Source organism: Triturus cristatus, chromosome 10 (genome assembly GCF_964204655.1).
Source record: "Triturus cristatus chromosome 10, aTriCri1.1, whole genome shotgun sequence".
Lineage (NCBI taxonomy): Eukaryota > Metazoa > Chordata > Amphibia > Caudata > Salamandridae > Triturus > Triturus cristatus.
The window spans coordinates 159,268,926-159,285,933 of NC_140593.1; the positions used below are offsets into that span (position 1 = coordinate 159,268,926).

At 42.3% G+C, this 17,008-nt stretch overlaps 1 protein-coding gene across 10 annotated transcripts in view; it reads left to right on the top strand.

Moving 5' to 3' along the window:
- Positions 1-11,348, top strand: part of LOC146789135 (diacylglycerol kinase delta-like) — a 688,844-nt gene extending 677,496 nt beyond the window's left edge. For 6 of the 10 annotated variants that reach the window (XM_085630705.1, XM_085630706.1, XM_085630708.1 and 3 more), the window contains 2 exons: positions 3,187-3,317; positions 7,349-7,563. In XM_085630705.1, coding sequence (XP_085486831.1) covers positions 3,187-3,317; positions 7,349-7,423 — 206 coding nt within the window. In that variant the 3' untranslated portion in view covers positions 7,424-7,563. Of the gene's footprint in view, positions 1-3,186; positions 3,318-7,348 lie in introns of all 10 variants that reach the window. The other 4 variants (XM_085630711.1, XM_085630712.1, XM_085630713.1 and 1 more) reach the window with 2 other exon arrangements.
- Positions 11,349-17,008: the final 5,660 nt, after the last annotated feature.

The window sequence follows — 17,008 nt, forward strand, 5'->3', positions numbered from 1 at the left end:
GCAAATTTTAATTTCACTTTAGCTATATCGAATAGGTATATTGGCCAAGATTAGCTTAGGGTTCTGCGCTGAGGGTTACAAAATCATACAGCTAGAAAAATTTCTTCCTGCTCCCACTCTGGGGGAAAGGAGTGGGTTAGAACACTTAGGACACTGTCATCCACAGGACATCCTTTCTTTACTATAAAAAATAGTTTACAATCCTTCCCTTAAGTCAGTGATGCTGTGAGCAATTTGTAGTAAAGCAAGATACTGAATGAGAGAGACGGAGGCCAAATACAGGACACTTGGCATAAGTGACAGAAACATGTTCCAATCTACTCACACCATTTTGGTTTGAAGCATGCCTGTTCGAACCATATAAAAAGAAACCTGGAAACAGAAGTAGGAGCTTTTTCAAAGGGTAAGAGAGAAAAGGGAAATGTGCCTATCATCTGTGTATCTTTTAATTCATGTACTGCAAATATACAAGACTTTTTCCTATTTCATGCCCAGGAAGACCAGTCGGATTTGGTGTTTGAGAATTTTCCTTCATTTTTTGTATTCCTTCGTTTTGTTTGTGTGAAAAATATATGTTGTGTGCTGTTGATATTATTCATTTGTGTTCCATAGATAGGCAGATGAACAAAACATGCACAGCTGTTGTATCATACTGTCCTTTTTCCATTTCAGACAAACATTGACTACATAGTTACTCAGTGTACACAGTAGGGGACGGTGGGCAACAGACATGTATGATCATCCATCACTTGTAAAGGGTGCTCCAGCTAAGCATTTTAGATACTTTAATTTAAAAAATAGTAGAGCTATGACCCATAAAGTCAAAAGCTTCCTTCGATCACATTGTGTTAAAACATTTACTTCCAGATTTGGAGCATCAGAAGTACTCTAAAACTTGCCTACATCCTTTTTCTCTCTCTATAATGTCTTCCCTTCACTTCTTGTCCACAGTTCATTAAAGTTCATTTTATTGATGAAAAACTCAACAGATAGTAACAAAGCACAATAAAAATGTAAGAAAAATGTTCACATGTAAAGGCAAGTTCAAATAGGTTCAAAAAGTATAATACAGTAACAGACTTGTTCTTTAGGAAGAGACAGCATAAAATTCCAAATCTAGGAATTGAATATTAAACTTTTGAAATAGCAGACATACAAACTGCACTGTGACCTTACAGCAGAATGGCCACATAACTCAGTATTAAACTCTTTCAAACCATTAGCACAGAGAAGAGCGATTTGTTGCTCATGTTGGAAAAACCCACCCATTCCCCTGTAGAAACTCTTAATAAAAGATCCCATGACCTTAACAAGAATATTGCTATACTAATTTTATGCTCTTGCAATAATTCTAAACACGGTTGTAAACTCTTTGTACTAGTTCAGTCTCTGATTTACAGTCGTACATTTTCATTCATGAGCAAATGCTTGCAAAGGTATTAATTATTACGGCCAGTTTCAACTGGGACAAAGACCAGCCCAGTAAAGACTCATGGGACAATTCTAAAAGCAGTAAATCATAATTAGGGCTCCCAGTTTTCAGTCTTTACTGATTTTAACAGATAAATACAGACAGAAAACTATTTATTTTCCTGTCTGTATTTATTTTTAAATACAGAAAAATGTAGAAAATAGGCCTTCTTTGGATTATTTTTTCTATTGTCAATCATGAGTGCCAGGTCGGTAGGTATACAGATTGAGAGGCAGGGGAGATGTAAAAAGACAAAAGGTTTCCTAATTAAGCGTAATTAAGTGCAGATCTACAGTTATTTATGCTATTTTATAATGCAAGTTGTTTTAGATAACGCTATTGCACTGTATACTGCTGAAACCTTTTGGACATTTAAAAGCGAGTATACATTTATCAGTTAAATAAATGTAGAAACATACCTGTTGCAGCATTTATACAGAAACACAAAATAAAAATGGATAAATACAGAAAAAGAGAGCAAAAATAAAAATGGATAAATACAGACGGAAATGTCGAAAAAATAAATACCATAAAACCGGGAGCCCTAATCATAATTAATATTGATGAAGGAACTGTAATTTCCACTACTTGTACACTGTTCTTGTTTCAAGAGCCACCACGATGTATACTCGGTAGTATGAATTCCACGGACATCCCAACGAGTCACAGTAGCTCACCTCCTTTCCTCAAATTAGAAGAAATGAGAACTCGTAAAGCTCATAAGCTAGTCTGCCTTCTATTTTACTATCAGTATTGAACAGCACTGATGGATTTTCCCCTCAACTAACCACTGACTGCTGACTTCCATTGTGTGTCTAAGAATACATCAACTCCCCCAAATTTTAGGGTGGATTAATTTAATCTTCCAAAAATTGGTTTGAATGCCAACCTTTTAGGCCTATAATGTTAGTACTTTCTCTCCAAAACAGGCTAACTGAAATATTTCAGATTTCACAGTTTGTAAAAATGAGACACTGCAACCAGTTCACTCAAATATTACCTTCGAAAAGTTACATTTGTTCTTGGGAAATGAGGATGCACTATATGCTGACGCACCCATCTTTTCCAAGTAAGATAGTGACTGCCAGTTGGGTATAAAGTGAATTTTGTTTTTTAATAAAGGGTAGAAACAGTAGGTTTGCGATTCAAACCATGTATATTTTATGTAAGACCCAATGATGGTGCAAAGCTACATGTTAAACTCAACGATATTTTCACCTTCTGACCGGTACAGGAAGAGCTGGGAGGGACCAGAAAAAAAAAGATGTCCCCCCAAAAAATTCTTTTAAAGGAGAGATCAGTAGGGAAAAGTCAGGAAACAGAGAAAATAAGCTAAATTAACAGGAGGCTAATGAGCACAATCAATTGTTTAATAAAATAAAGAAAAACAGCAAAATTCTACTTTAAAAGGTGTGATCATATCACATAAGCTTCCTTAATTTCGAAATTTGACGTAGATGTTTAAGTTTAGGACAAACACTGTATCTCTGTAGAGTTTTTAATTGTGGCAAATACTGTATCCTATTTCTCATGCCTGCCATTGTGTACATACATATATTCTGAAAAATATATATATTCATATATATTTATGTGTGTGCTTCTGTTCCTTACTTTATTTCATCATGCTTTGCTGATTACTCTGTTGTGTGTTGCTTTAGTTTCTACTTCTGTTTCTTTCTCTCAGTCTCCTTTCCGTCTCCCTTTTTTTTTGCTAGTGGATAAGTGGGGCACTGAGGAAGTGGCGGCCTGGCTGGATGCCCTCGGTTTAGGGGAATACAAAGATATTTTTACCCGTCACGACATCCAGGGCTCAGAGCTGGTACTGCTGGAAAGAAGAGACTTGAAGGTACTTCGTCTCTCTACTGTCTCACCCCTACCTCCATTTTTAGAGCTTGCCTCCACCCCATGCTTTCCGCCAAACTCTTCCCTTTCGGGATACCCACATTTCCTACATCATCAAACCTAGATGCCAATAGCCTACAAAAGCTGTTTCTGCTTACCATTTAGATTGCAAATCCGTAACGGTTCATGTTTTTTGGAACTTGTCAACATCTGAGAATCGGGAGGGTAAAGACACTCAGAAGTAGGACTACAATGGAAATGATTGACTCCGTAAACATGTTCAAATATATAAACCATGGAATAATGGAGCCTGGTGCAGGCAAAGATAGTTCTAGCAGTATGTGGGGGTGGGCTTGTGGCAAAAGCAGGGGCGTCCAAGGTTGTTCCCAGCAAGCCAACTCCACACCAGAATTTTAGAATAAACCACCGACTATATAAATTGTCCCATTTAAATCAATTGCATGTACATTTATCTTATGAAGCTATCTTGAAATGTGTCATGGGCATAGAACTCCTGACCTTTGCAGAACACCCCTACTCTAGAGGAAGAGGCTCAACAGGATCTTCGGCAATGATCTTAGAAGAATTGACATACAATAGATGTAGTTTTATTCTACCATGCGTTATGTTAGTTCGGCTAGGGGATGAACAGTCTGCATGAAAGTAGCAACCTTCAGGGTTGGAGTCATTGGAATACAGCGGATCCAGCGTGGCGTGTCAGAACCAGTATGGGACGTGTGGGGGGATGTAGCGTGTCACGGAAAAACTGTGGTAGTGAGGAGATGTGACATTGTATTAGGGGAGTAATTATGGGGTAGGGAAGAGTGAGAGTTCTCTGGGTTGTAAAACATCTATGCAACTATTGCCTGATTTGAGAATATTCAATGAATCAATCCATGGTGTGTGGAAAAACTGGCTTGTTCCACCGAGATTGAAGGCCAGTCTTTGTAAATATTGCTAGGATGGAGGAAAGCCAAAAATATTGCCTGGGCTCAAGTGATTGTTGTCAAAGTGTATTATACTGAGGATGCAGAAGCATGTTGTGGAAGTTGTTCTTCTGGGAGGAGAGCTAGAGATGCTGAACATATTACTGAGGGCCTGAAAGTGAGTTTGGCGGTGTGGGAGCGGGTCGGCATGCCACCGCCCCGCTCTCACATTGTCAAACTCCACCACTGACTGCCCGCCGTATTACAAGTTGTAATCAGGGCGGGCGGTCCTGCAGCAGCTGGCCGAAGGTGCTGCCTTTCAAAGGCATGCAGGAGAGCCATAGAAAGGCAGCTCAGTGGGACAATTGCTGCACGTTCCAGCACGGCATGGACTGTAAAGTCCATGCCGTGCTGTAACTGGAGGTGCCTTTTCATGGTAGACTCACCGCCATGAATAGGAGGGCAGGGAGGAAACTCATAATATGCTTGGCAGTGCCGCAGCAACACCACCAAGCATATTGTGTCCTCAAACCGCCGTGCCACCGCCAGGGATCGCAAAGGTTCTCTAGAGGTCCAGATGCTGTATTCGGACCTCTGGTGCAGTGGTCCCCGACTACCACCACGACTTTGGCAGTCCCATGGACCGCCAAACTTGAAATCAGGCCCTAAGTCATAGAAGGTTGTTTCTGGGTTTGGAATTGTATATTTGCAAGGTCCATTTGGTACATGGTCAGATTCTTCCAGGTCTGATGAAATAATAGCATTCTTCACACATCCTGTGTTGGTGTTACTTGTTTTAAGAGAAAGGGTTGTTGTTGTACGGGGGGAAGGAAGCACTGTGTGTTGTTGCTTTGTTTCCTGTGTTTTATCATTTGTACAAGTGCAGAGATGTGTTCACACAGATGGCCTGTCTGAGAGTTTTGCGTCAGCAATATGAATGAGAAGTGAAGTGTAGATGTGAGCATGTTACACAGACTTGTAGATCATCTGGGAACTTAAATATTTATTTTTTATTCATATGGTCTTTTCCACCCATGGAATGCCTTGCGTTACTCAAGATTTACTATGCCACAGAAAGGTAGCTCTGCGTGGCATTGTAAATCTCACTTGCATCACGCAAGCCCTTGATAAATCTGGCCTTAAGCTGGCATTCTTTTCTTGAGCCCTGCAAGCACAGCACATAGAATCTAGTATAGACAATTGGTTGACTGATTTGAAAAAAGAATGTATTTGCCAACAACATAAATATGTATTAAGAGAAAAAAGACATGCTACAGTCTAGGTCGTAGTGGACAGACTGCAAACTTGGCAGAAACAGAGATTTTAAGTAAAAGACAGTGACATAACTATTTAGTAATGACATTATGTCATTGTTACAGGCACGTCCGGATGTGAAAATGCACCTCAAATTACAATATAAAGTACAGGAATTTAGAGAAATATAACATAATACCATCCACACACTAAACAATAAAGAAAATGAATTAAGCTTGGGAGAAATTAAGTAGACTTTTAGAAGAATAAGCATGATGCGTTTGACAACCAATTATAAGGAATCATGCTTTACAGCGTAGACATTATTTAGTTGGGTGGAGATTTGGCTCTTGTGTATTGTCTAAACCTCACTGGTAGTCCAAAATTAGACTATTCAAGGTACAGAAATGGCTGTGGCCAAGCCAGGGCTATCATCGATGTTCTTGTTTCTCCTAAAATTCTGATGGCCTTTGCAAATCATTTGAAAGGGAGGAAAAGCAAGTATGAATGTCCCCACACTTTATTAGAAAGGTGTACCCCAGAAAACACTGGTTGTACCCTGAAGCAGGTTGGGTTTGGTGAGAGGTTTTTCCTAACTAAGAGTGGCAGCTCCAAAGCGCTCACCTAGAGAGAACGGCTGCATACACTGCACAGTTGGAAGCTGACTTGCACCATCCCAAACTCCAAAGACTAAAAAGCAAGTTTGGGTTTAAAGGGCACTTGCATTAGTACAGAAACCTCATGATTTAGGACATAGGAGGTACTCCATGGTGGCATAGAAGGTCAAAGCATATCTGTCGTAAATGCAAAGCTGGATCCAGTCGTTGGGGATTGTGGAGATGCATAGGGTATGGGGCAGTGTGGCGGGCGAAACAGATCCCTGAACTTTTCTACATTATTTTCCAATGCCAGTGATTTAAGGTCTGGCAGTTTTTGCACTTTTAAAATAGCAGAGAACCTTGAACTAGAGCAAAATTAATTAACTCCATCCTATTTTCTTCCTAAGAACAAAACCAAATACTTGTTGACTACATGGCAGAGACCAATCAAGCAATGTTGCAGCACACGCACGCCATGCTTCCGATTGTACATTGACCGGTTAATTTATTATTACAATGCTGGAGATACAATCACTGTTTAATGAAATATAGAGATGCTGTGGTAGCTAATACAGTGGTAACCTTTAGCAAACTCCTGGACATTACTGAAGTAACATCATATGACCATAGTCTCTTAAACGGCAAAAAGGAAGTGACATCAGACTGGATGGCCTTATACCCGGGGTGACATGTTGTTGTCTTTTCTTCTAATCTATTAAAAGCTCGAGGGTGCCGAGTGTGGATAAACAGGGGTTTATAACAGGTGCAAAGCACTCATGGGACCAGATTTACTACGTTTTTGTGCATGCGCTCATACGAAGCAGAGCAAAGGAGAGCGTCATTGTGCTTACAATATGAAATTACCTCATGTGCAACTCTATATTGCTTTGGGTCTTGGTAGCTTCCACTGAAACTTTAGTAACTGAAAGCCTTAGTATCGAAAGATCCAAAAGGCAGGTTTATTACACCATACGAGTTGCAAAATATCCTACAGGTGTTGCAAGGAGAAACACTCCTATCCACTTCCAAACTTCCAATGAGCTAATAGAACCATCATGGAAGAGATAGAAGCCATTTTGACTAATTACTCTGATACATTTATGTCCTAAACAAATAAGAAGCTCAATAATATGTATGTAGAAGCACAGAAATTTATTAAACAAAACTTCCAGGGAATGTTAGGCAAGTCGAAGTAGGCTGTGCTATTTAACCTCAGAGATTAACAATGCGTCTCTATCATTTGTGATTTCTTCCAGGATCTTGGGATTTCAAAGGTGGGCCATATGAAGCGGATCCTCCAGGGAATTAAGGACATCAGTGGCCACCCGTAGACACAGGAACAATGAAGATTGGGATGTTCGGGAGAAGAATGTCTCGAAGGATCTCAGCGCCCTCCTGGGACCAGTGGACAATTATATGTACAGATATACATAAAACCTCCAATCATTGAGACATTTCACACAGACTTTGAAGAAGACTTCTTGGAAGTTTACATTTCCATTTTTGGCCAAAGAAAGTTTGCTTTTTGTGTATTTTCCGAGGCTGGAATTATCTTGAGAAGGAACGGATTCTCCGCATATCATATCTTGCCCAGAGGACGGACACAAAGCTGGAAACATGCTTGTTGTGTGTGGCTAGAACACAACACTAGGCCTCAAGTCTCCCACGGAAAGGAGCCTTTGAGTTCTTATTTGGCCGTTTGAGGGTTCTGTTTTAGCAGCCGAGGAATGGTACTTACACTGTATGTTGCATGTAGCACATGGAGAACAAAGGGAATGTTTACTTTGAATGAAACCTGTGAAACTGTGGCCCGTTGCCTTGAAGCAGGTCGTGGAAGTTTGACTTACTGTATTTAACTGTGAACTTTGTTTTTTGACCAGAGCAATATTTATTTGTTTTTATTGGAGAGGTAGTGCTTCTTGTAGTATCGTACTTATTGAAAATTGGATGCAAAGAGGGTTCCCCGTCAATGCCAGTATCCCTCTACCCTTCTCGAAGTGATGCCGCCCGAAAGGGTCATTGGAGTTTCCAGACAAAGATCTTTGAGGCCCGCCGGAGTCTGCCTCTGTAGATAGGGACGTGAGTGATAGCCAAACGATGGCCACCTTAAGTGTAGAAAGTGGGCCTTCAGGTCTGTCCTGAAGAAGAAGCAAGGATGGGAACACCAGTTTCATGCGCGGAATGATCATGCACCATAACCCATGGGTACATAAACACAACCCCGACCAAGTAGTAGACGTATGCCGCTAACAGTAATGTGTTGCTGAAGTGTCCTGAATACTGCTACAAGCGTCAGTGGTCAGTTCCAGTGCCATTTATAACCACTGTATCTCTTCTTTGGATATATGTTTTCCCATGTTTCTGGGTGTTTGAATGCCATTTTTGCACATCACACAGCTCTTGCATGCATGATCAGCTTGGTAAAATGGAAAATGGCTGGTTTTGTACATTCCTGAGACAGAAGTGCCATTGTATTTGTTGCTGATTTAACTGCGATATTGCATTAAAGATTCTGCAAGTTATCGCCAACCACCCACACCATCACAGAGTTGTAACTCCACTCCGGTGGCATCTGGCTGGGCCTCAGTGTGACTAGCAATATGTGTATTCACCCATGTGCTCCAGGTTATGGAGCCTAAAGACTGCATTGTTTGCAGCATCAGTTTAACCAAGATTATTAGTCGGTTGTTCACCTGGCAAAGCCACTTCCGGATCAGGGACGCCCTGGCCTCATGCAAGGTTTCTCCTGCCCAGGACTGCAAATTTCATCTCAGGCAAATGTTCAGTTAAATGGATGAATTGACCATAATAATCCATGACTGGTCAGAAACACACCTTGGCTATCCAAAGTTTTGCGATAAACAGTTTAAATGCACAGGGACATGGAAGCAGAATCAAATGTTTAGAAGCCATAAAATGTTTCCATTTTGTGCTTAGAAACGTGCACCAGTCGCAGCTTGAGGCCTAATCCTGAAAAAGCGAATTCCTTTTTCGCTTGCAAAAATACACTCAGGTATTTTTCACAAAAATATACTTTGGTATGTTTCTGCATACAAACATGGGTGAAGAAACTGGACTATCATAGGAATAAAGTTTTCTCCCTGCTGAGAAATGCCTTCCCAGACAACCTAATCAGTTCCAGGGTGGTGGTGCCCCCTTTCACTTTCAGCTCTGTCAAGGGATAGACTGGTGCCGTTTGTATGAGTAAATCTCCGACTGTTTCAAAGGCAGTCAGAGATGAATTTGGGAATACCAACAAACATACATTTATAGGAGACCTCCAACTCCATGCCCATTCCTTCCATGGATTGGCAACTCCCCACTACCAAGAGTAGATTTACTCACACTGGCTACTCAGTGCGAGTAAATCCTTTTACAAGTATGAAGTGAATTACAAAACTTGGGCTGCACTCAAGTTGAGCTTTTCATGTGTATAAATCAACTAACTACCTTCTTGAAGGAGTCCCAGAAATTCACTGCTTCCCTTTTTACAGGAGTTTCCCTGGATTGTGACTCTGAGCTCTGTCATCTCGAAACCAGAACAGTTCTGAGCACGAATAGGGCCATCACCAAGCTAGTTCTCATACAAAATGTCCAGTCAAAAGATACCCCCAAATAGGGCATCCTCCTTTTAATTTATCAAGAATTAGACTCCCTGGAGGGACATGCATTCGACAAGGTGGCAAGGGTTTGCATTCTTAATGCAGAAGCATATTCTGAAACTTGCATCCCAAATTACAAAGCAAGTTTGGGTAATATTTACAAGGGCGTTGCGCCACCATCGCATCACTTTTTACGATGCTCCAGTGGCATAATGCTCTGCTCCATATTTACAATGCCGCGCTAAGCCACTTTGTGTGGCTTAACGCCACATTGTACATATCAAACCCTTTCACACAGTCATCTGCGTCAAAGGGGCGTGCAATGGGTGTTGCTGTGGGCGCTCCACCGCAACACCCATTGCTTTTTGACACTGCCCCAGATTTACAAGGATCTGTAAATCTGGGGCAGTGCCAAAAACTGCCATTGAAAAGCAGATGTTAGAGTGGCACAATGAGGAGAAATACTTTTATTTGTCATTTTTTGCTCTATATGTGCTGCATGCTGCAGCACACATAGAAGAAGCAAATCCCCTTTAATGAGTGTTCATGGGCAGGATGGCATTCCTTCCTGCACGTAAAGAAGCAACGCAGGCACCGTGGCACAAGGATGTCTGCGTTAGTGCTAGGCAGCTTTTTTCAGCACCGGTACAAGGTGAAAAAAAAATCAGGGGTGCGCCGTATTCTTGTGAATTTCTTTGTAAATATGCCCCTAAGTTTAAAAGCACTTTTCAACTTTTTGTATATTTCTAAAAGTTTTATCCATTACTGCTATAGAAATAATAGGAAGACTGATTTACCAGGTCAACCTTCTGAGGTGGATAAAAGCACTACCATTAAGTGGCTTTACAGTAAAAGCAGTTATTACCAAGCTTTAATACACTGAGGCAATAGAGCTCTTTGCAAGCTGTACACACCAGGCAAGCAAGATGAAACCAGATTCAAATAGCAGGAATTGGACATTTTACTACTCTGAACACTTTGCCTCCTGAACAACCATGTTGACCACCTTCTAATTGGCATTGCCCGAAAGGTATATGACTTGACACATTTTCAGACAGTCTGGCAGTAAATTAGTCCCTGAAACAAGATAGACCTTAACGAATGCCATATCGCTCAGGTATAGTAATTAAGCATTCGATTTGGAGTTGGGTGGTTGCGGAAACTTTTGTGATTTCTGGAGAGCATGCTACATCAAGAGGATAATCCACTAATGGAAATACTTCCGGCATGTATACAACGGTGGAAGAAATTCCATTGGTTGATTCTCATTTAGATGTTGTGCTTGTTCTAGAAATGGGAGATCTTCCCTTACCACCCAACCGTAGATCTGCCCTGAATACGTAATGCACTGAAGGCAACGAATCCGAGGGCTGCTATTGTTTTTAGTTATATTGACTTGTAAATGCACTTTTTCATTCACAAAGAACATATTGCTAGTCACCAAGGTACTTTTTGAACGAGCGCCATTTTCATGGAAGGATAAGTCTTTTGACCACGTCCCATAGCTCGTGAAATGTGGTTAATTCCTACGTCTGGCCCTTCACCGTCTCCTACGGGAGTGTTGTAGAAAATGTTTCAACTTGACTGTGCTGTATATTTTTTTCACTTGTTATAACGTTGTGCTGCTGACTATAAAGCCTGAGGCTTAACCCTGTGCTGTGTTGATTCTTTTTTTATTTAAACTGGGGGAAAAGAGGGATTGTAACCCCCCCCCCCATATCTTACTTTGTAAAAAGAAGCCCCCGTCAATCCATGCTCTCCAACCATATTCTTCAATCTCCTTGTTCTATGGCAAGTTATGTTGAAAGGATAACTTATTCTGTATACGGTGCATGAGAATAATTTATTCTCTGGCACCATGGCCCAAATTTACTATGATTTTGCATCAGGTTGTGTTACTTGTGCGCAGTCCGAAACTAAATCCTTTGTGGTATTTACTAAGCCACACAAATAACTCGGACCAACGACTCCTGCCATATATATGCATATACAATATGTAGGATGGGATCACCACTACTGTAATGTTGTATAGCTCCGACTATAATTATGTTTGTGCGCTACTGCTGAAAGTAAATAAGAGTGTTTTAAAAAAAAAATACTAATCCACACGAAACAACTTTGCATGGTTTAGTAAAGTCTAACTATTTAAAGGCAGCACATAACACTGCCTTGCGTTACTTTGCGTCAGGCAAATTTTACATGAGTGGAACTTGGGTGTTCCCATGCATCCACCCATGTATTTTGACCCAAACCCAGATTTTAAAAGTCTTTCAAACCTGGGTTTGCGATAAAACAAGTTACTTACCTTCGGTAATACTTTCTAGCAGCAGATTCCAAACCTTTTGAATATTCCCACACTGATGTCGGTCGCTCTGGAAATTACTTGCATGGCCTATATAGATGCCACTTCTGCAAGCAGATGTTAGTTACTTTCAAGACTGTCCGTGCCCCCATACACAGTGACCAAAAGCAAATCAGTAGACACTGTGCAGATTCTTAGACTTGAGATCTTATTAAAGGGTAGAGTCCAACAGCAGAATGGGGAGGATGGTAGGGCTGGTGCGTAATCTGTGGCCAATCTCTACCAGAAAGAGCATTACTGAAGTAACAAAATCGTTAATTACCTGCGGAGTAGTTTTGCTGCTTGAAGAGTTTTCTGGATTCACATGCTGTGCATTATTCTGCCATCTAGTGGTTGGGTCCGGAATAGTCTTGTTTTTCTGCTTGGGGAGTCGTCGACCACCATTTGGTGCTAGTTCCATCCCTTGTGTGACATCAGACAGCGCGCCAGATGTTCCTGTGCGTGGTAGCCATCTTCAGATTACTTTTTGCTCTAGGTGATGTCTTACATCCTGTTGTCTCTAGATGTTAGTTCTTAGGTTTCTGTGATATTTAGTCTCACCTGTTAGCATTCCTCCTCTGAAGGGAGGTGGGTGGGTCGCATGTGAATTCAGAAAAACGTTCAAGCTGCAAAACTACTCCTACTAGTAACCATTTCATTTTGCAGCATGAATCGTTTTCTGGATTCACATGCTGTGCATTAGATTATGTAGCGATTTCCCCTTCCTTGGGGTGACTGTGGTAAGTTGAGGAAGACTTTGTGAACAGGGGTTGAAGTACCTTTTGTCCCTGTTTGGCTTCCTTATTCATCTGTTTATCCACACAGTAATGGTTGGTGGATGTGTGGGGATCCCCATGTTGCCGCAGCGGATATGGTGTCCATTGGCATGGTGGCCATGAAGGCCAGGGTTGCCCCCTTTTTCCTTGTTGGGTGGGCCTTTGGCTGTGTGTTTAGAGTTTTTCCTGCTAAGACATAACATACTTGAATTACCTCTACAATCCGACATGCAATTATCCCCTTTGTCACGGGTGCTTCCTTGTTGGACCTTGAGTTATAGATGAACAATTGATTGCCTTTATGGAGTTGTTATGTCTCTTGTAGATAATATAGTAAAGCCCTTCTTATGTCCAGGGTATGAAGGCTTCTTTCTAGTTGTGTTTGCGGGTTTTAGAAGAAAACTGCTAGCTGTATGCTTTGGTTCATGTGGAATTTGCTTACTACCATAGGTAAGGATTGACGGTTTTATCCTCAGGATAACCATGTCCTTGAGGATTTGCATGTAGGGTTCCTCAATAGTTAAGGCTTATAGTTCACTTGCTCATCGTAAAAATGTTATGGCGATTAAGCAGTCAATCTTTATGGTGATGTATTTGAGTTCTGCTTTGTGCATGGGCTCAAATGGTTGTCATTAGTTGGGTTAGGACTGTGTTTAAGCTACACATCATGGCTGGAGGCTTTCTTGGGGGTGCAAACCTATTAGACCCCCTCAAGGAATCTTTTTATGACTGGTGCTGTGAAGAAACTTTTACATGAATTTCCCCTGGTGTAGGCTACAATTGCTGCCGGATTCTGCTTGACTAGTTGATGTTACTGTCAAGCAAGTGTGTCAGATATACGAGCACTGTATTCTGTGTGAAAATGAAGCTTAGGTTATTGGTTTTTTTTGTGCACCATATGGTGTGCTGTTTCCACTTAGCTGCGTAGCATTGCCCTGTTGTTGGTTTTATTCCCTCCTTTGGTATTTCCATTGTTCTTTTATGTAAGTTTAAATGTCCGAACGATATGTACCTGCACCAGGCTGCTAGGCTGAGCATAACTGGTTCTTGGTGAAAGATTTGCCCTCTTTGCATTATCAGGAGGTCCGAGTCTGCTTTGAGTTTGATCATTTGTCCCCCAGACAGTTCGAGTAGGCTTGAGTACCAGGTTTGTCTTGCCCATTGAGGGCCTACGAGTATTAGATTTGTTCCTAGTTGTCTGGCTTTCTCCAGAATACTTTGTAGTAGAGGAATCGGAGGAAAAACGTATGCAAATGTCCCTGACCCGTTTAGTGACAGCGCATTCCCTTTTGGCAGGTGATGTTGAAACCTGGAGGCGAAGGATTAGCATTTCTTGTTCTCCATTGCTGTGATTAGGTCTATTTCTAGGGTTCGCCAGAGGCTGAAGACCTGTTACAGGGTCCTTTGTTTTATCTCCCACTTGTGCGAGTTGCTATTCTGTCTGTTGAATTGATCTGCTTCAGTATGGTCTTTTTCTGGCAGGTGAATTGTCTGTATGCTGATTTTTCTTGAATTGGCCCATTTCCATATTTCTTGAGCTAGTTTGCTTTGGGTGAGTGATTTCATTCCTCTCTGTTTGTTGAGGTAAAACATAGTTGTGGTGTTGTCTGTTTGGATTAATACGGCCTTCCTTCCTGTGTGGGCTTAGAATGACTTTAGTGCCAGGAACACGGTCTTCATTTCTAGGAAGTTGATGTGCTTTATAGTCGGCATTGTTCCATTGACCTCGTACCCTTAGGTTTCCTGAATGTGCTCCCCAACCCTTGTGGAACGCAACTGTTGTGATGGCCAGAGAGGGAGTTGGTGTTTTGAAAGTTCTGCCTAGTGTTACGTTCTTGGATGCCCACCATTGTATCTCCTCCTGAACCCTTTGTGTTACAACCACAGATCCTCCCAACTCCCTGTGGTTTGTGACCAACTGCCGCAAAGCCACTCCTGCAGAGGACGCATGTGGAGGCGTGCATGAGTGATGAGGGGGGGATGCATAATGTTGTCATGCCCATGATTTTCATGACAGTCCTCTGGTACAGGTGGTTTTGTCTGATAGCTTGTATTCTCTTTTGGGTCGGCTATGCCCGTGCAACCTTGGAGTTTAATCTTGCTCCTACAGTTTTGATTTTTTTGTGGTTTAAAAAAAAATGCAGTGTCGTGATCATCTGATGGACATGTGTGTAACATCTTTGCTTTGAATTTGCCTTCACCAGCCAGTCGTCTAGGTAGGGATAGATGTGGATTCATTTCTTTCTTAGGGATGCTGCAAACACTGCTAGGTCCTTCGTGAATACTCTTGGTGCAGATTTTATCCAAATAGGCAGGACTTTGAATTTGTAGTGTGTGTTCTCGTTGAACAACCAAAGCTTGGTTCATGGGGATGTGAAGCTAGGCATCCTTTAGATCTATTGTTGCCATGAAGTCCCCTTTTTGCAGCTGTGGGATTACTTCCTGTAGTGTAAACATTTTGAAATGCTGTTTGCTAAATAATTTGTTTAAGAATCTGAGGTCTAAGATTGGTTTTAGCGGGAGATCTTGCTTTGGGACCAAGAAGTAAGGTGAATAGTTTCCTCTGGTACCTTCTCTATTGCTTGTTTTTGCAGGAGTTCCTTTATTTCTTGTCTTAATTGTAAGAGTTCTGTTTCTTGGAACGTTTTAGGGGCAGATTTATGTGGGACTTGCACCCGCCGTTGCGTCACTTTTGTGACGCAGCGGCGGCGTAAACCCTGCGCCACGTTGCGCCTGATTTCCATCGTGACGCATCTATGGAGATGCGTCACGGTGTAAAGCCCTGCGCCACATGAAACCTGTGTCAGGTTTCATGTGGGCGTTGCAACACAGGGGGGGGGCGTTCCGTCGCAGGAACGCCCCTGAAAAGTGACTCAGTGAAATCTATAAGATTTCACTGAGTCACTTTCCCAACGCTGATGCGTCAAAACCCTGCGCCTGCTTGAAGCAGGCATAAGGCTTGACGCACCATGTTAGGGATAGGGTAGGTTGGAACAGTGCTGGAGTTGCGTCGCACTTGCGACACAACTTCAGCACTGCGCCAACCTTACGCCGGCAGATACGTCACGCATCTGCTTGTCCTTGCGCCACGATGCACCGCATTGTAAATGCGGCGCATCTGCAGTGGCGCAAGGGCAAACTTGCGTGACGCATCTTCCCTGGCGCATCCATGCTGATTTGCAGGGATGCGCCAGGGAACCTAAATCTGCCCCTTAGTTTTTGGTGGGGGTTAGTTCTTTACAATATGCGTGGCATACCACATTTAAAATCCAACTGTCAGTAACGTCTTTCCATTGGCGTAGGTGTGAGCTATCCTGCCTCCCACTGGTGTTGTGTGGGGGTCTTTTGTTGTGGGCAAGTCACTTGGAATTTGCTCCTCCCCCTCTCGATGTTTGCACCCTGTTTATTCCTCTGCCCTGAAAGGGCGGCCTTGGTTGCTGTTGCCAGGCTTGGTATCTGGACTGCAGGTTTGACTGCTGTCCGCTGCCTTGAGTTTGTTGTTGGCCCGTTATGAAGACTTCCCTTCCTGTGGGTCTCTGGTGTTAAAACCTCCTGTCTTGTAGGGCTCCCATAGCCCTGACTATTTTATTGTCCTTTTTAATTAGGTTGAGCCTAGCGGCAGCGCGCATGCGCTGCTCAATCTGCGCGGCATGCTGTAATTGAGTACGCAGTGGAAGCTCGTGTCCTTGCCTTGTGTAAACGCTGGCTTCAGATTCATTATAAGGCTGGTTAGTCCCTCCTGGGTACCGCCTTGTCGCCATTTGTTACCGCCCATAAGCACTGGATCTTTTACTTGGCGTGTTACACAGTACGCTTTATGTAGTGGACGAGCACTATTTTGTTTATTGTTACTAATAGGGACAATTGCGGCTGCTTTTTTTTTTTTTTTGTATTTGGATGCTGAGCGGGGCGCCCGATTTAGGGACACCACGCTCAGTTTAAATTTTATTTTCAAAAGTTTTATGTTGAGGGCAGTGCCCTCTTCAGGACCACCACCCTATTTATTTTTTTAAACGTTTACAATGCCAATAGGTTAAAAACTCGCAATAGCGAGACCCTAGGTGGGCTGTGTGGCTGGCCGAGCGCCTGTTCTCTTGGCCTAAGTCTTTCTTGGGCTCTCGCTTGTCAGGTCAGCGTGCTTGTGTTCTGCCTGCTCTTGTACTGGCCGGGCCCTCACTCATGCCACGGTGTCCGTTG